General features: G+C 41.4%; 1 protein-coding gene across 1 annotated transcript in view; it reads left to right on the top strand.

Moving 5' to 3' along the window:
• LOC140235197 (gamma-aminobutyric acid type B receptor subunit 2-like) overlaps positions 1 to 24515 on the top strand; it is a 96758-nt gene that overhangs the window by 31846 nt on the left and 40397 nt on the right. The window contains exons 6-8 of the mRNA XM_072315231.1: positions 12745 to 12981; positions 18224 to 18287; positions 21760 to 21840. Of these exons, the coding sequence (XP_072171332.1) occupies positions 12745 to 12981; positions 18224 to 18287; positions 21760 to 21840 (382 nt within the window). The remainder of the gene's footprint in view (positions 1 to 12744; positions 12982 to 18223; positions 18288 to 21759; positions 21841 to 24515) is intronic.

Here is a 24515-nt window from a genome sequence, read left to right as displayed (position 1 = left end):
AAGCAAGTCAACGCTAAGCAACATTTGCATTATATGGAAACGCCCTTTTTACATCGTGTGTTCGGAGGAGGGGGGGGGGGGGTGCGTGGATTTCGCAGCACTCACTGCGTCATGCGTACTCGTAACTCGTGATCGATTGAGCGTTTACGTATTCAGCGAGGGGGAAGTGAAAAATATGAAATTAATTTACTTCGTTATTCTATCGAATTATTCCGCGCAGAATGGAAAAAGTTCATCAAATGTGAAGTTTAATATTGTTACTGAATTCACCCGCGGAGGACGGGAGGAGAGGGAACGGTAATTTGATTGCCGCTCCCCAGCTTCTGTTTAAGCCATCATTCGTCTCGTTAGGGGGACCTTGTTTAATGATTTAGAACAGTTTGAGTAATATACCAGCCCCATTAGATGCGACATTGGAGCGCGGTTGGTGGCGCTAAATTAGGGTGATAGGGCGCGCGTCTGTGCAAAGTGCGCGGAAATGACGTCTGCTCCATAAGAGCGCCTTATACCTCTCTTCCCGATAATATCACCTGAAGATTATCCTGCCATTTCCTCCGGTACCAATGTCGCTCTTGGTCATTGTACTGCTAATCAAGGTCAGTCGTTAAAATCAAAATAAAAGTTGAGATACCTTCGCATTGCATGAGCTTTACCCCTTTCTTTTGTTTATTCCTTTTTTATCCCCCCCCCCCCCCCCTCCCAAAAAAAAAAAAAGTGGCAGGGGAGTGGAATCGGTTCCCTTTTGAAAGCCACATCATTCATCAAGGCAAACTTTGATATTTGCATAATGTAGACACGACTGATTCAGATAAAGGCTCTCAATTCAAACCAAACTTTTCGAAAAGACGGTGTACCTAGGTAACTATTCGTTGAGTTACCATGCGCACGAGCAGTCTGCATTCAGTACCGAGTCTATCACTTCACCATAATATCGCTGTCGGTTTTCCCGATCTTAATGTTAATGTCGTTTTCTTTGTAAAAAAAAAAAAAAAAAAAAAAGAATCAGAAAGGTTAGCAAATGCCAAACAATTGAGGCCTCTGAAACAACGGTTATTACCTGTGGGCGAAGTCTACGCAAATCTGATTACGATGATGCCACTTAGGGACGATATTTCCATAAATTAACCCTTCAATATCATTGCCGCGCATATCACAGTCTTTTCACAACACCTGAAATCCGTGTATGTGAGTGCGTAATATAAGCACACGTGTGTGCGTGAAAACATAATATCATTTTCCCGTCTGTTCAAAATTTCGTCATTTTTATTGGGGTTCGAAATTGTCATTTACCCTTTTAGATAGGATGATCACATCTCCACTTAAAAATGCATATATATATATATATATATATATATATATATATATACATTTGCTTGTAAAGATTTTGACAAACTATGAAAATTGTCATGTATCTCGTCATTAGACGTCAAAAAAAAAAAAAAAACAACCACCAAACAAACAATGTATTTGGCAAGATTTCATGTAAGCCCTCTAAAACTGAGTCTTAAATTAGAGAATTTTCTTGACATCATTCGATGGCTCTCGATATATAGCCTTCCAAATCGTGATAGAGAAATACGAGACTCGTAAAATCATAATAGAAAAATATAAGACTCATTAAAGATGATGACGTCCCCTTCTGGGAAATGTGTTCCTGACACTGTGGGAGGTAGATATTAATAAGAAGATCAGACAGACATCAGATATTGATACTCCAACAGACAAAATGTCAATGTTTGTTCAAAGAGCACAACATGAGCGTATTGTTACTCTCAGGGATGGATTTGTTGCGGTATCTATCACCAATATGAAACCTGATCTCTTGCAAGCGCTTTTAAAATGATCATTTGCGCAACGTATTTTCATTTTCAATTTTGACTTCTTTGCATTCCCCTTCTGCTGGCAAGAGATAACGGTCTACTTCATCAACAGGCAGGGTTATCGCGTTACTACATCAACAGATCAAAGTTTGCAATTTCTCGTGAAAAAGAAAGAAAGAAGAAGAAATACCAAAAAAGTAAGAGAGCAGATGCAGCATGACAATTTTTATTTCATTCGAAAATATGCACATTCACACTTAAAAATACACCGCACAAAATGTTTGTCCTTTTTCGAACTCTTTAAGCTTTAATCACACTATAGCACACACACTTACACACACGAGGAAAAAAAAAACGCATATGCACGCGCGTGTGACTGTTTTTTTCTTTTTCTTTCTCACAGAATACCGAGCCGTAAAGTTCACTCTATTCCCTACACGAACTTTGGCGTTGGCTCCCCGATTGGCTCCACGAGTGGGACAGCAATGGTCCGCTAACCTTTCGTGTTCCGTGCAATATACACTCTGTACTGTAGTATTGGGACAGTGTCATTGCAGGAGATATCCTAAGTCATTGCAGCACCAGTGCTTGCCAACATGTAGTGTGGAATATCTCCTCTCTCTCTCTCTCACTTTAAGTGTCAACAATTAATCACGCCTAGATGTGATTTTATTTTATATTAATATCGCGTAAATGCACGACCAAAGAGGGATCCACGCAAATAGAGACAAACATTGATGCAAAACCAGTCATGCATAAGCACGGAATATTCTTTGAGATATATTATGAACAATCATAATCAAAACGCAACCCATAATTCTACCTAGAAACACTGTTGTGCAAGAAACAATACATACCTACCTGAGGATATGATTTTCGTCATCGTATGTATATATGTTTCCGTGTGTGTTTTGTTCACATGAACTACATGTCGGTCCCACACTACGGTATTGTTTTCTTATATCAAAGTGCACGACAAGTCATGCCTCATTTTCTATCTGTGACAGCTGATTATGATGATAGACTTTGTTCACGATCCGGAAACAATCTTCACTCGATCGATTCTCTGTACGAGCGCGTCTTACAGTGGCATCATAATCCAGCTACGTTAAATCGCTTTTTCAGCAGAGAGCTCACGCGTAGAAGTGATAAGCACCCATAGACGTACTAGAGGCATGCCTGGAAACAACCAACTATATTATCAGGGAGGTGGGCCACCTCCCTGACTATATCGTTGCTTCCGAGGGTTGTCTCTAATTCTGACTCTTGACATGTCATACTTTCCCTCTCGTGTTTTCGAATTTCGAATTTCGCGAGTTGGGTTGCTACTTGCGAATTTCATAACAGGCGAAAGTTAAATAATCCCGACATGAATGCATCCTTTGGTGTGATCCCCGAGAGCGAATTCAACCACTCGCTTGAGCGTTGGGAAGTTCTGATTTGCGAGAAATTAGACTCGCTAAGTATATGGCGTATACATAATAACTATTCAGCTGAGGATCAAAATGCGGTTATCAAAATGTCTACGCGTGACGGCGTGGTACAGGACACACATGTACCAACCCGTGCAAGTGATACTTTGAATGGCAATGGGACATATGATTTCAATTGTCATTTGCTATCAGTGCAATGAAAAATGGTTAGGGTTATGAGTTTGCAAGGGTGTTAGGTTTTAATATGATATGAGGATAACAATTAGTTAGGGTTATGTTTGTGGGTAGGATTTATGTTTGGCTTAGTATGCATATATTTCATGGGAGCAATTGTCGCAGGAGCAAATGTCATGGAACCGACTGTAACATAGTATGCCCCCTTTTTTTCTGACTAAAATGGAAAGATTGTGTTAGATTATCAGAGCCATCAGCCTGGGTGGCATCAAAGCAGCGCTCCAGTGGTGGTTGTAGATACTGTGAACTTAATGCTGGGGCGTCAGGTAGTACATCATCATGATCACTGCCAGCTGATGCCTAACAAACCCAGCACTGTGTGTCCATAGCACATGCAGTCCAAGGGAGCAGCCTAACTAAACTACAATATAATTATGATAATGATGATGATGATAATGATAATAATAATAACAATAATAGTGATAAAAATGATAATAACAATGATAATGATGATGATAATAATAATGTATTCTTTATTCAGGTTAGCCTCTTCAGTGGTGCCACTGCTCTACAAGAGGGCCCTGCCATCATCATTACCCAAGCATTGCCAGGTACCCATTTGTACGCCTGGGCCGAGAAGGATGGGTGGGAAAAAATGTCCAAAGACGTAAGCACTTGGCGGGAATCGAACTCGGATCCTCCGATTTGGAGTCGGGAGTATTATTCTCTCAAACACATTTATACTTCTTTACTACAAATCGAATGTTATGTTTTCAATACGTCCATTATGTTCAGTGAACGTCAACTAACCAGTTACGTTTGTAACCAAAATGATTGATCTTGATGAAGGGGGTACAGTGGTGTGGTGGACAATGTCCTCCAGGCGAAGGACTTGAATTTGAATTCTGCCAAGTGCCCACGTCTTAGATCAGGATGTTTGTTTGGGGTTTTGTTTTGGTTTGGTATTTGTATTTACCCACGTTGGCTCTTTCCACCAAGGTTAAGAATGTGAACCTGGCATGGGCGTAAATCCCGGGGGGGATGGGGGGGATACATCCCCCCCTGAAATGGAGGAGGGGGGGATGGCCTGTACAATCATCCCCCCTGAATTTTGAGGAAAAAAATGGAGGAAGCAGAAATGTGATTGTAACAATTTTGACATAATAAAAATATTGCATGACGTTTGTACGCCGGCCTTCAGACAGGTAACATAGCTGAACAGTATTCTATCTTGTAGGAAAATGTATACATAATTTTCTCAAGCGCTCGCTCGCTTCGCTCGCTCGCGAAGAAAGTAACATCGACATACAGTTACTGTAAGGTATGGCTCAGACGTTGACAACGTCAAATAGTATAGGCCTACATGTAAACATGCTATGACGCGAGTAACTGGGGACCATCTGCAAAATATGTACGAAAACAAACAAACAAACAAACAATAACAAAAACTATATCGTCATAATTGAACCCCCTCCATTTCCTGAATCATTCCTGAGAAACGACAGTGACTGATTACTCAGTCAGGATACATCTATGGGCATTCCCGGGGAAGATCAGGGGCGTCAAATCTATCTCGGGGGGGGGGGGGGGCAAAGGGGCATTTGCCCCGCCCCTTTGGAAGTGTTTAGGCAGACAAATCATTATCCCCCAAGCAATTCCCGAGATGAGGACAAATCTCGAACTTTCTTAATGGAAAATTGTCCAAATATCCCCAGAACTATGCACCAGATCGTTGTATTGCAATCATAAGCATGCAAAAGCTCCGCTATACAGGATCCCTTTCGATAAACTTTGTACACTTTTGACATTGACGTATATATCCCTAATTCATCAAAGAGTGTGCAGCAGATCTTTCACTTAACAAAAGCACCCTCATATGCAGAGGCGTCGATCGGGGGGGGGGATGGTTCTCCCATAAAAGTGGGACAAACAAAAGCGAAAAATATAGCTACAAACGGCAGTTTTTGGAGTGTAAAACATAAAAATTTTAAAGCTCGCTCGCTCCGTTCGCTCGCATTCAACCATAATGCCATTCTCCTGATGTTGCTGCCAGTGACTGACAGCAGTTTTCGGCCGGTGCGCCCCCCTCAATTTCCAAAGCGAAAAATATAGCTACGAACGGCAGTTTTGGGACTGTAAAATGTGAAAATTTTGAAGCTCGCTCGCATTCAATCATTATGCCATCCTCCTGATGTTGCTGCCAGTGATTGACAGCAGTTTTTCAAAGCGAAAAAGTATAGCTACAAACGGCAGTTTTTAGACTCTAAAATGTCAGAATTTTCAAGCTCGCTCGCTCCGCTCGCTCGCATTTAATCGCTATGCCATTCTCCTGATGTTGCTGCCAGTGATTGACAGCAGTTGCGCCCGGTGCGGCCCCTTAATTTCCAAAGCGAAAAATATAACTACGAACGGTAGTTTTTGGACTGTAAAATGTGAAAATTTTGAAGCTCTCTCGCTTCGCTCGCTCGCATGTAATCATTATGCCATGAATGTTGCTGCCAGTAATTGCCAGCAGTTTTCGCCCGGTGCGCCCCCTTTATTTCCCAGGCGAAAAAATACAGCAACAAAGGACAGTTTGGGGGACTGTAAAATATCAAAATTTTCAAGCTCACTCACTTCGCTCGCTCGCATTTATTCGTTATGCTATTCTCCTGATGTTGCTGCCAGTAATTGCCCGCAGTTTTGCCCGGTGTGTCCCCCTTCATTTCCAAAGCGAAAAAATACAGCCACAAACGGCAGTCTTTGGACTGTAAAATGTCAAAACTTTCAAGCTCGCTCGCTCCGCTCGCTCGCATTTGACCGCTACGCCATTCTCCTGATGTTGCTGCCAGTGATTGACAGCAGTTGCGCCCGGCGCGGCCCCCCTTAATTTCCAAAGCGAAAAAGTATAGCGACAAATATAGCAGTTTTTAGACTGTAGAATGTCAAAATTTTCAAGCTCGCTCGCATTTAATCGCTATCAAATAGCGGTCATTCTCCTGATGTTGCTGCCAGTGATTGACAGCAGTTGCACCCGGTGTGCCCCCCTTAATTTCCAAAGCGAAAATATAGCTACAAACGGCAGTTTTTGGACTGTAAAATGTCAAAATTTTCAATACAAAAAGATTTATACCCCCCCCCCGTTTGCTTCGCTCCCTCACATAACCGCTCCTCCTATAGGTCAAATCCTGTCTACGCCGGTGATAGGCCCCATTATTAAGTAGGCCTTCACAGTGATGTCGCACAGGCGGAGCAAGAGCTGAAATACCACGATTAAGTCTTTCAATAATATATTGTGAATATTTCATTTTCTTATTTTTCTTTTAAGAAAATAAAATAAAATTTTCACCAAAAGTGTGCACCAGATCGCTGAATTCCAGGTCTGAAAATGCAAAATTTTCCTCGTGTGGGAGAGGGATACCCCCCTACACACCCTCCCCCCGTTCGGTCGCTCCGCTCCCTCTCACAGATATTTAAAAAACAAAAAAATGTCTTCATACTTTTAAGGTCTGATTTTCCGCCGAAAGTCATCTGACAAGCAAAAAAAAAAAAAAGCAACAAGAACAAAAAGTCTTCATATTTTTGCTGCCACTTTCCTCCCACTTTATATTTCATGCAAAAGAGTGGGACATCCGGTCCCTGTAAAGTGTGTGTGTGTGTGGGGGGGGGCACCAAGCTTCTTCCCCCCCCCCCCCCGTCCGGTTATATGGGCTTGTAATCGTGGTGATGGTGACCATCCCCCCCCCCCCCCACTTCTCAGTACGGATTTACGCCCTTGGAACCTGGCAATGCTGGATTAGTTGTACTTAATGCTGGCAAGGTCCAAATTACACTCTAGACTTTACTACCCTGGACGGTAAGACCGTGCGTTAATCATTCGCATCTACTTCAAAGACGTCCGTAAACTTGATCTTCTTCCTGAGGAGCGGTTGTTTCTGTTGGAAAGTTTCAGGACATGGTGACATTTCTGACTATGTCTGGGTTGTTGTAATGACTCCACGACATCATGCCATATACTGATCTTGATACGATCCATGCCCCAAGGGGATCAGTACTTCCCGATTGTACATCCACAGTTTTCATCCTCCAGCATTGCACGGCGCCTACCATTCTCCTAAGGACTTAATCGGATGGTTAAAACGCGTTTCACAAAATTGTGATTTATGGACGAGTGACCTTTTCATGTTGGTGCTTTACGGCAGAGGGCTGTACGTCACGCGGGATGTCTGCCGGTCGTTATGCGTGACGAGTGAAACAGGTTTTCGCATCATCACCGGAGGATTTCCCCCGTCGCCAGCAATGAATGGATTTGATGGGTTCCTCTCGGTAATGATGTTTCAGCATCCTCTCTCTCTCTCTCTTCCGACGTCTTTGACAGGCCCTTCAATGCGTCGTATCTACACTTACATCTTTATCATCCTCTTTGAAGGAATTCTCTTCCATTATCCGTCTCCACTGGCAATACAACCCCATCATCCATAGTTCTGATGACTGTGGAAGGTAGAACGATAGGCCGCAAGGACATTGTATGTTGTTATCCTTGCTTTTATACTTCTAATGAGTTGTTACTTTTCTCCATTACTGGGCAAGGTATGAGATAAGGTTAATGAGAGCGACGCGGTAAGACGTACCGCCGGAACCGTCGAAGTTGTATACGTCGCTGATGGATGTGATGCCAACTCAATATCCAGTATGATCTAAAAATTGTTATTAAGCTCGTCACAAGTCAAGACTTTTCAAAGTAAGTAAGAGAATAGGATAGTGGTGAGCACAGGTGGAAGATGACGGTGAAAGTCTCTTTAATAGGACCAGGATACTCTTTTCCCTTTGATGTACTGCCAACCTGGGCTAAGTAACTCTCAATGTGTACAGGTCTACGCCAAATATATAAACATAGAAAACGGCATAGCTATACTAAAACAATATAGCTATACGAGATGAATGCATACGTTTGAACGCTGACTTATGAAACGACATATAACGAAACGACGGTCCGAGCATGGATTCAAACTAAAACTCGATAACAAATCAGTATTCCATCGTGTCCATTATCCGTCTATACGTATGGCGACCACAGAACGGTATAACTGGGTGGGGACTCGCGCGAAGTTGACCCTATTCATCTCACTAGTGGCGACGTCATGACCATAACAACATGAACAGTGGGAAACTTGGCATCTACACGACGTTTGCCAGAACGGTCGAGATTAGCTTCTGAACGGTCTGTCGGATATACGGTGCTTCTTTATAAGTAGTTTCTTTATCGAGTTTTGGTATAAACTGGCATGCGTCTGAACAGGGAGTCTATGTATACCCAAATACATGGGGATGAAAAAGTCAGGATTTTGCGTTTCCATTCCTGAACCACAGTGCTTCGTTACGCCTTTTCACAATGGTTTCACGGGCCCCTCTCATTTCATGCGTTCGAAGATGCAGACCATATTTTTTCCCCCAAGAGATCAAATTCTCGTTTTGAATTTCATACCTTTCGATACCACCATTCAGACACGCCGATGTTATGCCAAACGTTTGGATATTCATACTCCGTTCCAGGTGAGTTTATGATGTTCCCATCGGCTTTGTGTGATACCCACAGGAGAGATTCCATTAGGGAGTGAGTTAGTATGAAGCCGATGTACCGAACGCGTTCCTCTCTTTTTCTCTGTCTTGTATTCTTTCCTCCCATTATTGAGGGTGTAGGGCGCCAAAACAGATATTTCACTTATTTGGTCCCCAGACAGCGGGGGTAAACTCAACCCCATCATGCAGTATATCATACGTCCCTTCAAGACTATAGCCTCTCTGGAAGCTCGCAAACATCCAGCACCTTGTTGACTACACATAAATCACTACGAAACATCTGTAAGCCCTGCTTTTGATTCCGATAGTCATGAACATTCCGATCGCATCGATACCACGTGACCAAGGGCAGAGATGTCCTTAATTTTGTCACCCATATTTGTGTATCACGTAACAAGTTTAGAATGTAGCTCCAAAAGCAAACAGCAATCAAATATCGCATCATTTCACACACAAGTACACAGTTTTATGTGATTTGTGATCACTAGTTGTATGTGTTTCCTCGCGTGAAGCACTGTTCCTGACTATCAAAGGATCAATTCCACACCCTGTTCCAGTTATCCTTCGTAAAGAAAGTTTATAGAATCTTTTATTTTCCGCAAACCATTGATAAGAAATACAACCACATATACACACTGGCAAATAACTTTCCTACTGGACTGTACACAAATTTGTTAGAAAATTCCCTTTGTGCATGAAATTGATAAGGAAATCTATTTCATTTGTGGTCTTGCACAACCTAGTACAGGACCTACCCCATCTTAACAAAGCATTTCGAAACAGACAACGTCTGTACATTCTTCTTTTTTTTTCGCTATTCGTCGATTCCATTTCTCGCGATTTTGGTTGGATAGCATGCATGAACGGCTAGGTTCGTGTGGAAACCTACAAGGGGAAGGCTTTTCGGTTTGTGTTTGTCAAAACTATACCTCTTGTTCTCTCTCCTGTGTTTTACTTGCCCAAGGAGAGGAGTATTACCCTATGCTTGTTGTCCGGACAATGTTTAAGGCAGAATGCTTAAGACCAAAAATATCATTTGAAAGCACAAGGACCCAGGATTCAGGAGGGCGCTGTTGCGTAATTTCTACAATGTGCCATGTTCCAAACGTCCATATTAAACGGAGTCGAACGGTGTGTCGATATCGTCCCGTGATTCGTCGCTGATTCAGTGTGCAGTGAATCGTGAACGACTATTGAACCAATGCAAGAGCACACGCAGTATACGCGCCCCCGATCTGCTGTGACCGACAGTAATGAGTTGGTTTTGAATAGTTAAACTTCGAATAAAGATGGCGGCAATCATCACGCTATCAAACAACGCCCTCTTGAATGAAGGGTTCGTGTGCCTTTAATCGTATTTCTTTTTTGTACAAACCAATGGGAAAGGTGAAGATATCTTCGCCTCTTCAGATATGAGCGTATTTGTTAAAAAAACATGTTAAAATCAAAATTTCCAAAATTTCTCAATTATATTCTATCGATGAAACTTTTCAAATTCTGTTTATCTGATTCCAATCAGTTCATTATTCAGTGAAATTGAACACGGTGTAGATTTAAACTTTACACAAAGTTTCATCACATTTTTCAATTGGACATAAAGTACACGTATCTGCATGGTAACCCTTGGAGCCATTTATACATATCGCTTCAACAGTGTCTATCTCTCGGTTCTGGTTTTGCTTTTGTCAGACAAAGTTTCCGGATACTAGTATGTGCCCAGGTTTTCACATCATTGAGTTAAGGACCCCTGATTCAACTCTCGGCTCACCGGGCGTTCTTTCGTTGAGTATCTGTAGCATTCTTTGCTTGGAGCTTTCCACCTTAACCATGGGTACCTTTGCTGCCCGTTGAAACGCCTCTATCAAGTGGAGTTATACGTTCATATCTACATCTGAAGAATTTATCTTGTAAGAGCTCTGACTAGTTCAGATACCGTCCAGACCTCCCGTGTGTGTTGTCGGTTCGGGCAGTGGCTTGTTCCGTCAAGCAGATGTGGGATTCGTTGTGGCAGCGGAGAGCCAGGGGAGATCCACCTCCTCGACTGGCAGGTAGCACAGCTCAGGGTCTTCTGAAGGTCTCTCTTTCGAAGAAAATCCTCCCTGTGGACGACTCAAAGGGCGTCACACCTTGATCACGACACACTCGGTTCCTGTCGTCTTCCGCATGCCTCGATCGTAAACTTAATTGGATTTTTTTCTCTCCCTCCCTCTCTGCTGATTCTCCGTGCCCTCTGGCGTCTCATCCAATCATAGATCCCCAAATATACTTACGCGATGAACGATCGCCAGCTGATTTGGTATCTCCAATTACCGCGCGTCACAATTAAATCGCGCCTTTTCCTCTTCACGCGGGACATACACCTTACTTTTCACTTTCAAGTCTCTTAGCTATGCATGCAATTACTCGAGTGGAACCCGTAAATGCTATATCAAAACAGATGTGACGGAGAACCCTCCCCCCCCCCCCGAGAATAACTCTCTGGACGTTCGACGTACCCCCATGGGGACTGGGGAAATACTCCTACAGATTGCCGTAGGGCTGGTCAACAACCTGTGGATTATATGTCCGTCCATTTGAAAATGACTGCGTGTGACTTTGTGCATTAGGCGCTTTCAGAGATGTATCATCTTCCCATTCTACGCTTTTATCTACTGTATATTCGTCGAGTGACTTTTACATTTGTGATGGACTTGACAGTGCTTGAGTGTCTGAATAGAACTCATTTAGGTGGGGGCGCTTCGTTACCAAAATAGCTTTCATTTTGTTTAATTTTTTTTTTCTGACCAAATATCAAGAATTATATTTCCTTCGGTATAACGAAAAGCAGGGAGCATGCGAAAATTTGTGTGCACATCACGCTTACGTACATACAAATATACATACATACACACACACATACACACATAGTTAAGTACATACATACAGTTAGCAATTTGCCATTCATATTAGACTCGGATCAACTAAGTACAGTGCACACATTACAATATTCATAATAAAGAAACGTGATATCTCGTTTGAGAATGATGCATTTGAATCCATCGAATGATGCCAACAAAATCAATTGAGACAGCATTCCTGGTAAAAGCTTTGTCTTCTGATTTTCTTAAGTTGACGAACATTACGATCACAATGAACAATGACATCTTCATGAGGTAACGACTTTGAAAAATCTTGTACTGAAAGCTTAGACCTTTCGACTTTTTTATGGACTGTGGCTTGAAACAGCCATACATGCCTCGTCTTGTGAGTTGGAAACTGTAGCTACTTACAATAAAAAAAAAGAAGAAGAGAATGGATACTATCGTTGATCACATTGTTTGCAGGAGTCGGCGTATTATCAAATAAAAATCTCGTTACAATCATTGTTATAATATACATATTCATTTCATGACCAAATTAAACGTAAATCAAGTAGTGGTCTTCACAGATCCTGGTGTTTCACATTCCCAAGGGCCGAGAATATCACAAGATTCTTAAACAGTTCTTAAACAGTTATTCAGTCATTCCGTCGCACCGAACCTTCAATCTTGTACGCTTCTGCCATGTCTGTCGAGATATTACGATCGCGTTTCGTTGACAGATACGCGAGTGCTCATTTGTTTGCCTGTGCGTGTGTGCGTGTGTGTATGTTTACAATGATTTAACATGGTGAGGCAATAACTGATTGTACATTTTCTCCTCATCTCATTTCTTCGTTTATTGTCTGTTTGTTGGTTCTCCCTCCAACCCCTATCTCCCCCCCCCCCCCTCTCAAATAGACGGCCCAAGAATACCGGGACATCTTATATCGAGTGACTGGTGTTGACTTTGCGCGGGAAACCAAGCCCGGTCCGTTTGCCTACGATGCAATCTGGGCGGCCGCCTTGGCCATGAATGGCACCATCGAAACCCTCAAGCCGCTCACCCTCGAAAACTTCACGTACGGACAAATCGGTCAAAATATGACGTACCTGTTTCGAGAACAACTGGATTCGATGCAATTCCTGGGCGTATCGGTAAGTTCTGCCCATAACCCTCTCTAACCGCCGCCTAAAAGAAGCAGTGACATTCTGTAGAAACATGTTACGGACGGTACTGAAAGAGTATACATTTACAAGTTTCTTACATTTCATACGAAAGAAAACTTCCAAGCGTCTCAAAATCAAAATCACTTTAAAAAGAAAAAAACATGTAGAAGACGAAGTCATGTCATGGTTGTTTCGCCATACATTTTTTTTTTTCATTACAGATCTTCTTTATTTCATTTTCTTTTTCTACACAACATGAAAATACAATATGGGGAATGTGGGCACACTACTGTCTTGACAACATGATGCAAAGATTAGATTAAATTTCACTCCTCTCATGGCATCGTAAGCAATTTACCGCTTTCCGAGAAAAAAAAAACGGCGGAAACCCACCAAAAAAAAAAATGATGGTTGCCTAATATCGATCCCGGAAGTAATATCTATTAACAACAAAATATGATATCCGAAGTGAGGCGAGATGGAAAACCGCTACAAGACAAAACCAACACTCATAAGAGTGGAAACGATGTAAACTAAACTCTTCGAACAAGATGTTTTAAAACGTTAAGATGTAGATCTTTTTCTGCACAACTAGAAAGGTTTTCTATTCTGTTTTTAAGTATGATTTTCTCGTAACTTCGTATTTCTGTAGTCGTTTTATTCTTGTGTAGTCTAGACAGGAAAACAAGTTTCTAATATTGTCTGGGCTATAGAGTTACTATAACCCACTGTCTTTGCCAAACTGTGGAGGGCTGTTCAAAGTGGGCGGTGAGTTAGCGCAATCGGACGCGCGTCTGCCTCACGATCCAAAGGACCCCGGTTCGATTCCCGGGTCCCGCTGAGCAAATGTTGTGTGTAAACATACCGTCCCCTCTGGTAAGAGGAAAAAACGCTCTGTCCCTCGGATAGGACATAAAATGGAGGTCCAGTGTGAGAGAGACTTACAACTCATGCACGTAAAATATCTCGCTTCACTTATTCATCGCAAAGAGCAGAGTGTCTAACACCTAGAAGTAGTCCCGCTTTACTGGACCCCATGGAAGACCACCTATTGCAACTGAATATGGGTTTTTGAGCCATTTTCTCGGATGGAAATGAAACAAACAATCAAACAAATAGATAAATAAACAAAGTCCATGAGAATTCCAGAATCTTGTCGGTGACGGGGATATTAAAGTGTCTCGTCTCATGGAAAACTTTACAGCCACTGCTCTGAAGAAGTAAGACTGTAACATCAAGGCAGCAAGCAATTAGCTTTAAACACACCCACACACACCACACACACACACACACACACACACACACACACACACACACGTGTATATTTACGTACAAACGTACATATTATATCTGTCTTGCTCTTTCATAAATCTTGAAATCACGTTGTAAAGTTTGTGATGACATTGAATGATGTGAAGCCTGGTATTCGTCTACTGCCTGTCATAATTTAGTATTGCGTGCAATAGCCTGTTCTATTGCTGAATGCTGGGGCGGGGTGATGTTTTCGTCGGAGACACTTTATAGGGCTTCGAAAGATGCCGTAGTGACATTAATACCAAATGCTTTTAATATGGAGGTAAATCATGTCATTGCTCCGATCAGGGCTTTAGCCAAAACAAAAGTGCTTTCTTCCTAGTGAGAAGTATGGTTGTGTGAGGTAACTTTTTTTTTTTGGGGGGGGGGGGCCTTGGGGTGAGATCAACCTCATTACATACCTTTTTAATTTATTCCCATTCACAAGGTGGATAGCACTTTCTATTAAAAAAAAAATGATCTAACTCATGTTTTCATGGCACAGTTAAAACCTTCTGTGCGTATTCACTAATAGCATGTGAGATATTACACGTCGCTTTGGCCCTCTGTGTAAATAATTTTACTTTGGATGTGGGGGATATAACTTTTGTAAACGGTATTCATCGCCTATTAATTTGTACCCATAACTGTCTCTGTCTGTATATATATATTCCATAATTATCATTTCACCAACTAACTTATAATACAAGTCTTCATATAACTGACTCCACCGCGTTACCGACTTCATAGTATGTACCATTCAGTCCAGCATAAGTTGTGTGGTTGTTGTTTTTTTCAGTATACTTATAGATAGCGTAAAGTTCGGTTATGGTGATCCATCAAATAAACGGATGAAATAATGGTCGCTGAATTCTCAAAAACAAAGTATTCATATCGGATGCAAGTTTCCCCGAACTCAGCCGAACTCAGTGAGATGAGAATCACGTAAACTGTTCAGACAAGTAAACTAATTCATGAGTCGTCTGGGAGTGATCACGCTGACACTCCGTATATAGCAATGCATTCATATTGATATCTCCTTACGTTTTCTCGGAAATAATTAAACGATGATTAATGTGGCTGTGGCGTTGGAAATTGAAACTGACAGTTAATGAGGAATGAGCAATGTACTGTGTTTGATTGTGTGAATGTACTGTGTGCATGCATTTTTTCTTACATTTTGGAGGCAGATTAACGATTATATTATCTTACTCTCGAAACCTCGCAAAGATGGAGAGGTAATTGAAAATCGCACGTATTCTAGTACCGGTATAGTGCCCGAGTAAAGAATTCCAGCCGAACAATTGCACGAACAATGTTCTGTAAAAGCTTCGATGCATTGTACCAAAACGAAATTCTTGACCTGATAGTCACTTCGCTGCCCAGGAATCTGAAACGAAAGTGATTATGAACATTGACAGTTACACGACGTTAAGATTCATTCTGCTCAAGATATGAAATATATCAACATTATTATGATTACATATCAACTGTAAACGTTGGTAAAAAGTCATGTGATGACGGTAGTAACACTGTGTATCGTGTTCCGTTTAAAGCAGGCTAGGCGTTATGTGAGTTAGAATATAGATGATGGTGCTGACGAAATCAATCATGTTGGCCTTATCAAATTGCAGTACACCGCAACACAATTAGTATTTCCTTCCATATAGAAGTAGTCTTCTTTCTTTTTCTTCATTTTTTTTGTGGAGGACATTCTACAACAGGTTTTTTTTTTCATGTACTATTACACAGATATTGAAAGGAGCCGAAATACTTCGTAACTTGCTGACCCATAAATGCCATTTTCTGACGAAAATAGGACAATTTCCCGCAAATTTTATGCTAATAACTCAGAGGCCTTATGTTCTTTTTTTTTAAGAAACTAGAAATAAAAGAAAAAAATATGGGCACCTTATTAAAAAAAAAAATCTGTCTTTGCCCTCTTCTTTTAGGTCAACTTCCTTGGTAACGCTCCTACTTTTTTGTCATGAACATCACAAGCGGCCAACCAGAGAGGAAAAACGAGCAAGATTTTTCTTTTCCTTCTCTCCTTCTCTTTCTCTCTCTCTCTCTCTCTCTCTCTCTCTCTCTCTCTCTCTCTGTCTGTTTCTTTCTTTCTTGAATAATTTTATCTTGTACCCTCCGGCACCCAAGACTTCTAGGTATCTATTTAAGCCGGAAAGAATATGCATGGCGTCTCTCGATCCCTGGAATTCCAAGCAGCGTCTCATATAACGACACAAAACGTTATTTTCTTTCGTTAGTTTCGTAGGTTTTCTAGACAGAACTTCTCTCTCTCTCTCTCTCTCTCTCTCACTCTCTCGCTCTCTCTCTCTCTCTCTCTTTGTAGAATCATAGCTTGAAATGGTTCCATGAGCGATCGCAATGACGATGTATGGGTGTGTGTATTTTTAACGTACAACGTCGACACCACTGAATATTCTGCTCACGATAAAATTAACAGCTCCCTGCCCCTCCCCCAGAGGCCGTTCTTTAAAGTTACATTTTGTACACGGCCCATTTTATTGTGATTCAGCTATAGGTTTGAGTACTCGTTGATCTTTCCTTGATTTGAAGTGAATCGGCCGGTTCGTTGCACTAAAACCTATAAAATGCAACTGGTCGCTTTCTCAACGTGGGGATCTATCAGAGGTGTATGGTTTCATGCGCCGGGGATCAGTCCCGTCTTAAGTGCCGTTCTGCGAGATGAAATATCTTGGAGTACGTATGGCTTGTATCCTGGACAAAGTGCAAATGTCCAGGCAGCGTTCTGGTTTATAATGGACAGGAAAAAAAATAAAGAGAAAAGAGTGAAAACGCAACAGTAAACGATGGCGACGACACCCCCCCCCCCCTCCCGTCCCCTACCCCTACACCTTCAGCCTTCCTCTACGCCCCACTATATGACTAGTCAAGCTTTGATTCTTTTAGAATTCATTCTAAATCTGATACCTTTACCGCCCTCTATCGGTCCTCAACACGGAGGGTCGCGGATATCCGGTTCCTGAGGGCGACCCACCGGGGGACGTTCTCGCCCAGCCCAATAAAACTTCTCGTGGCCTTTACATTTCCTTTCTCTCAATCTTTAACCCATCACCCATCCCTCTGACGTCATATACGGTGCTACCTGTTCCACATTTTTTTTTTCTTTCCTTTCCCTGATCCGCCTCACTAAAAGTCACACGTCCGTCATTCATCAGTATTTTTCCCTCAAAACTCTGTCGTGCGCCGTTAAAGTTGCTTGCAGTTTCCGGCTAAAAAATCAGAAGAAAACTCATTAGAAATTTCAGGTGAATTCACTTAAGGAAATTACCAACAACTGAGGACAGAGATGTTACGAAGACAGACTTCTTCCTGTCTTCTCTGCTTCATAAACACACACACACACACACACATACATGTATATATATATATATATATATATATATATATATATATATATATATATATATATATATTAGTTATATGCATATGTATAATAAATACAATCAATTATCTATGTGGCAACGCTGGAGATCAAGCGATAAAATTAACGATTGCATTGATACAAGCAAGAATGATAATCTGTGTTCTCTGCTTGATATGCGAGATATCTGTTGAAATCTGTTGATCTTTCCCAATGAATAAATTTGCGACGCTCAAATTCTGAGTATCCTCAAATGAGCGAAATATTTCAAGATACGTATATATGAGAGATCAGTGACAGCCATATAGATGGCTGCATACATATTTCATTGTAGATCTTCAATGCGGTGAAATACCTCTGTCTATTAAAAAAACCCAACAGAATTGTATTAACCTTGGTAAGATAACACCATTTAATGAATGTTACTATTATTGTTGTTATTACCAACATTACAATCGTTATCACTGCTATTATTATCATCATTACCATAAAAATACTGTATCATTTTTTTCTTTTTTTTTCTTATGGCAGGGCCCTGTAGTCTTCAACGAAATCGGGGACCGGATTGGTGTACTTCGAATCAACAAAAATATAAGTAAGTTTAGTATTGTCCTGCTTGCCCTTGTTCCTTGAGTGTATTTATCCTGTACGTTCATATCTAATTTTTTGCTTCCGTGGAGTCCTATTAAAGTTGGATAGAGATTGCATGGTAATACGTGTGTCATGTGAAGATAAATGTACGCAAAAAAAGGAACTTTCTTTACATTCATATCGTATTCTTGCGGTGTTCGTATGTAAGACGAGAAAAGCAAACATTTGATAAACTAAAGGTGGTTCGTTAAGATTTCATTCCGCCCGATGCCCTGACTATACATGGTAGCCTATCAAGATGATGATGATGGTGATGATGATGATGATGATGGTGATGATGATGATGATGATGATGATGATGATCTTGTTGTTGTTGTTGTTTTGATGATGATGATGATGATGATGGTGATGATGATGATGATGATGATGATGATCTTGTTGTTGTTGTTGTTTTGATGATGATGATGAAGATGATGATGATGACGACGACGATGATGATGATGATGATGGTGATGTTCTTGTTGTTGTTGTTTTTATGATGATGATGATGATGATGATGACGACGACGACGATGATGATGATGATGATGATGATGATGATGATGTTCTTGTTGTTGTTGTTTTTATGATGATGATGATGATGATGATGATGATGATGACGACGACGATGATGATGATGATAATGATGATGACTTTTTTTCCTAGCAACAAGAGACAGAGGTACGTAACTTGCCCCGACCCAGGATGGAACGCTAGCTAGCATAACAATGTCCGCCTACAGGCACTGTTACACATGACCGGGGACTGAATGCCTGTATGTTTGGGTAACAATGGTTGGGTATGCCATTTGAGAAAGCTAAACTTCGTGCAAGATTTTGTTAAGGCCGATCCACCACCATACTGTTATAGTAAGGAGGAAAAAAAGGGGAAAAAAGATGGCACTTATCTAACAAGTCTCTGTGCGTCATAAGACAGACTTCGTAATTTACTCTGAAGATGGCTAATCATTCCCTTGGTGCTAATCAGTTTTAACCTCTCGCCTCTTTGCTGCAGATGGTACGTCATAATTTTCAGCTTATCAAGTGTATAAGAACAGCAAGATTATTGTAAGCTTTATAGACAACTGAACTGGAAGTCATATGATACATAGTTCTTTTGTCAAATAATGTTAAACCATTTGATGAATTTGATATGAAGATTGTGTGATGTCATTTTTGTTGCTGGTGACTTCAGTAGATTTCAAATCCGATTTAATAGGTAGTTTAATTGTGACGTCCTGTCAAGTAACTAACAGGGGCAGCGGAACGTGTTTTTGTTTTTGTTTTTGTTTTTTTTGTTTGTTTGCTTTTTTTTTTGGGGGGGGGACTGCGGGGAGAGGAGGTTAAGGGTGTCACTGGGGTTAAGAGTCAATGGTAACACCCCCCCCCCCCCCCCCCCCCATTTAGATGCGAATAATCTAAGGACAGAATCTTCGGAAAGCCGTGGCTGTTTCCCTTTCCGATTTTTTCTCCGTTCTTTCTGATTTTATTTTTTGGTAAGATCCAAGAAAGTGTGGGTGGGAAGGGGGGGGGGGGGAATTGGTATAGCCCCCAAGTCACCCGGTTCCGTGGTCCCTGACAAGACAGCCATGTATTACCTCTACGGAGCCTCTAGTGTGGGAGTCTCGTAAATACCTTCGTTAAATTGGTTTTCCTTGATCAAGTTCTTGATCAGCTCAGTACCAAAATAAGCGGACGACAACTCCGCTAACAATTGACCTTTTGACCCCTCAATTTCACTGCATTGGTGAATATTCTTCACATCGATATCATCTCTCCCTCTCTCTCTCTTTCTTTCTCTCTCTCTCCCCCTCTCTCTCTCTGTCTCACTCACTCTCACTGTCGTTTTTGTTGTCCATCGCTTTCTATTAATCTATCTGTCCACATATATCCATTTCTATTTCTGTCCATCTCCCTCTCCGAATCTTATCTCTCTACCTATCTCTTTTTCCTCTCTCTCTTTCTCTCGCTGCCCATCCATTAGTCTTCCAGCCTATATCTTACACTAGACAAAAAATTCTGTCGCTGTCTCTTTAGCTCCCCGCTAGCAGCTTTAAGTCGTTTTTTTCCATCTTCTGTGGGGCGCTGTGGCATAGTGGATAAGACTCCCGACTCCCAATCGGAGGACCTGAGTTCGGTTCCCGCCCAGTGGTTACGTCCTTGGACAACATGATTTTACCCACCATGTCCCTCTCGACCCAGGTGTATAATATGAGTGGCAACGCTAGGGTAATATTCATGGCAGGGCCCTCTGGTAGACCAGTTCCAACATTGAAGAGGCTACCCTGGATAGAGAATGCAGTATTGTTATTATCACTATTGATTTATTTTTATCTTTCTCTGTCGCCATTTTCTGTATATCAAAGCTATTTGGAAGAAATTCTCTTACGCCCATCGTGGCTGTATTAATATGTGATGTATGTGTGTATGTGTGTGTCTGTGTGTACGTGGGTTATAAATTTGGGAGCGCTACCAGCTTCACGGTTGAATTTCGATGAAAAGAAAGAGTGCAGATATCAATGAGCACATGATGTAATGTGTTGCGAGAATGCACAGACCAACGTCGGAGTTCATCTCAAAAGAGATGGTATTTCATCAATGTTTTACATAGCATCAAACAATGGGATTGGCTGTTGGTATAATCCTTGAACTAATGAACATATCAATACTCGACCGCAAAAAGCGCACGCACAAATGTGTATGTATTCATGTATTATAGGGGTTCGTATGACAGACTTTTTATGCTTCAGCAGTTATCGACTGGTCCCCATCGATAGGAAAGCAGGTTCAACAGTTGACGCCAAGCCCCGTGTCCCCTGGCGACTGTTGCCTTAAATGATTATGCGCATAGTGCATTATTCAAAAGCACATAATATTCTTCCATGGGGCATCGAAACCCGACAGTTCTCTAGCTCGAATACTTATTTTTCAGGTTGCATGAGTTGGGCAAAAATCCTTTGGGAAAAAAAAAGTGAAATGCTCAATAGAAAGAGAGAGAGAGAATAAGAGAATAATTGCTGGGTTGGCGTCAGCTCCAAAAGTCCCTTGACGCTATTTATAATCGACTGATATTTTGTTTTCCTAAATGCATGAAAATGATTAGGATAAAATCGTTCAATTTATCCGTATTCATATATTCTTAGACATCAAATAGATATGTGAACTGTACTCTGATGGGCAACTTTGGGATATCAGGTATCAAGAGTGTAGGCCTATATTGCTGTAATTATCAGAAGCTTAATTCGAAATGAAATGATTGTGGTTTTAGTAGCGATGAAAAAAAAAATCCAAGAAGGCTATTTCTCATACCTTGTTGCTGATTTACATCGAGAAGTGAATGTGGAGCTCTCCAGCTCTCCATTTCAGTGTAGACTAAAAAAAAAAATAATTACCATTGACGTGTTTACCTTTTTTCTTTTTTCCTCCCTGCAACTTCCAGACGGGACTCTGGTTGACATAGGCCGTTACTACAAGCAAAATGACCGCATCGAGTGGTTCTTACCCATGGAGCAGATCTGGGGTAAGTGGAGTCCTAGGAATGTGTGGCGCATGACAGATATTTGGGATGAGCGAAGCAAAACGCGTGGCCAAAACTTAAAGGCCGTTTTCAAACAAGAATTGAAATTACTGATCGTAATGATAATAATGATGATTTTTATCATTCTGTGGTTATGAAAATGGTAATTGAATAGTAATAATCTTAACGATGATAATTGTGATAACAATAATAAAGGAGATAATAGTTTTTGTCATGACCACAATGAAAAGTCAAGGAAGTAGAGAAGGAAATAAAATTTCCGTCCTTTGGATTCCTTCCCTTGTATCATTTGTGACCGATAGTGTGCGTCACGAATTGGACCCCATTCTCACATGAAGACCGTCTGCCTATTTCACTACGTCACGAGCTGGACATCCACGAGTCATTCAGCCCACAAGTCAAACTGCCTACGACTCATACGGCCCACGAGCTATACAGCTCGTGAGTCATTCAGTCCACGAGCCAGACACTAAATGAACAAGGCACATGAGCTCGACATCACGTAAAATAGGCCCATGAGCTATAAACCATCCACGAGCTAGACGACATAATTGCATAGTGTCCAGCTCGTAGACATGTGTTAACTGATGTCTAGCTCGTGGACCGTATGACTCGTAGGTATCTGGCTCTTGGGATGACCCCATTCATGTAGGGCAGCGTCTTAGCCCATCTCTATAACATTATGTGGTACACTGTAACGTTATGTTAGAATTCCTGTCTGGTTCTGCCTACTACATAGTATGGATCCTTCAAAGACAAGTTTTGCACGCTAACTAACCGCGGAAACCTGCGCGCAAATACTTATGATACGTACAGTGTATGAAGTAGTGGACGGATTGCTGTGTAAGTACAAGACTACATCTCAATCTACTTAAGATCAATAACATGCACGAACAAACCATACTTACGCTACGTACAGCGAGTCGTGAACGACTATCGAACCTGTACAAAAGAGAGTGCACGCAATACGCGCGGCGATCTATGACTTTCAACTGCATGCTAGCTTTACGTCATAATTAACATGGCGGCGATCATCACGCCATCACAACAGCGCCCTCTTGTATTCCTAGTTTCGCGCCCCTTTAAGTACTGTTGATATCCCAAGACCGCTACATTCGTCAATTCATTCTTCATCAAATCATCTCTCACTTACGACCGCAGGAACAAAAAACTGAATCCGCAAAAACGAGCCCTTGCACGGTGTGCGAACACTTTTTTCTTTGTTTGCCGGTTTTCCTGAGTAAAAAAAAAAAGCAAGAAAGCGGGTGAAATTCAAGAGGAGGAGATTATCTTCGGCTTATTAAATTTGGCGTGAAATTTGAGGCTGCCGGTGCAGAGTTCTATGAAATAAGCAGGTGCCTTCAAAGAAAAGCGCCTCTCTTCACTCTCTTCGCGATGCAGGCCCGACCTGTCGATGTTGGGACTCTCTCAGCACCAAAAAATTACAAATGGTTTAATCTTTCTTTCTTTCTTTCTTTCTTGTTTTTTCTATCTATCTATCTATCTATCTATCTACCTATCTATCTCAGATTAACAACAACCACAGCGTTACCGTCTTCACAAACGCATCACTGGATGCAGTTTTGCTCAGAGTGCGAGCATTGATTTCTCACGCGAAATGCTACATACACTGTAAATTGTAACAGCGATTGAGCTAGGAGAAGAAAAGCCTTCTACACACACACACACACACACACACACACACACACACACACACACACACCCCACACACACACACACCCCACACACACACATTCCCTATCCCTCTCTCTCTCTCTCTCTCTCTCTCCAGCGCGTGCTTATACACGTCATGTTTGCGTTATGCATCTATTAAGAGATGTGTCTCGAGAAAAAAAAAGAGTGGTCATCAACATTTTTCCCCGCTTGATTTGTAATAGATAATTTGACAGTTTCAAACAAACTCAGACTGTTCACACTGTCAGAAGGATGAGGGAAACATTACACTATGCTCGTCTTCGTGCCGGTGTCACAGTCGATTCGTTCCGGGTTCCGGGGGAACCGATATACTGGCCGAATCCAGTCGATTAGTTCCGCGGAACGAATATACCGCACAATAGGCAGTACGCAGAAACGTTCCGCAACCGCCGATCCTATCCGGGTTGTGCGAGTAGGCCTCATTAAAAACAAAATAATATCTGTTTATTGTGGATGTCTATATTAAACCCAAAAATCTAAGAAAGCTATTTCTTCATCTTTTAAATGATATCAAGGACAAACCTATTTTTACGTTCTGATAATTTCCCTTTAAATGAATCATATTATAGCCTCGTACTAGTGGCGCGAAGAAATGAATTACTGTAGGGCCTACAATGTATTAGCTAAAGAGCATGCACAAATACGTACGAGTCGATCATCTGGAGCCGCTGCACAGACAGTGTGCGATTAGCCTTTATTTATAGACAAAACTTCAAAGAACAGTTCAACGAAAGAGCATGATAATACAGTTGTACTACAGTTATAGGTCCTACATTTATAAGAGACTGCTTGTAGTGGGAAGGAAGAGAGAGTGAGGTTTTGCTGGTATAGGGTACAGCAAGGATAAACATTTTTCTTTTTTCGGTGAGCTTTGTTCTGATAAGAAAATTATTGTTCAGCTTTACTTCAAAACAAAAAAGAATGTTGGTCTAATAGTCTGC

Source organism: Diadema setosum, chromosome 11 (genome assembly GCF_964275005.1).
Source record: "Diadema setosum chromosome 11, eeDiaSeto1, whole genome shotgun sequence".
Lineage (NCBI taxonomy): Eukaryota > Metazoa > Echinodermata > Echinoidea > Diadematoida > Diadematidae > Diadema > Diadema setosum.
The sequence above is the reverse complement of the archived record's forward strand: the minus strand, read 5'-3'. Positions and strand labels throughout refer to the sequence as shown.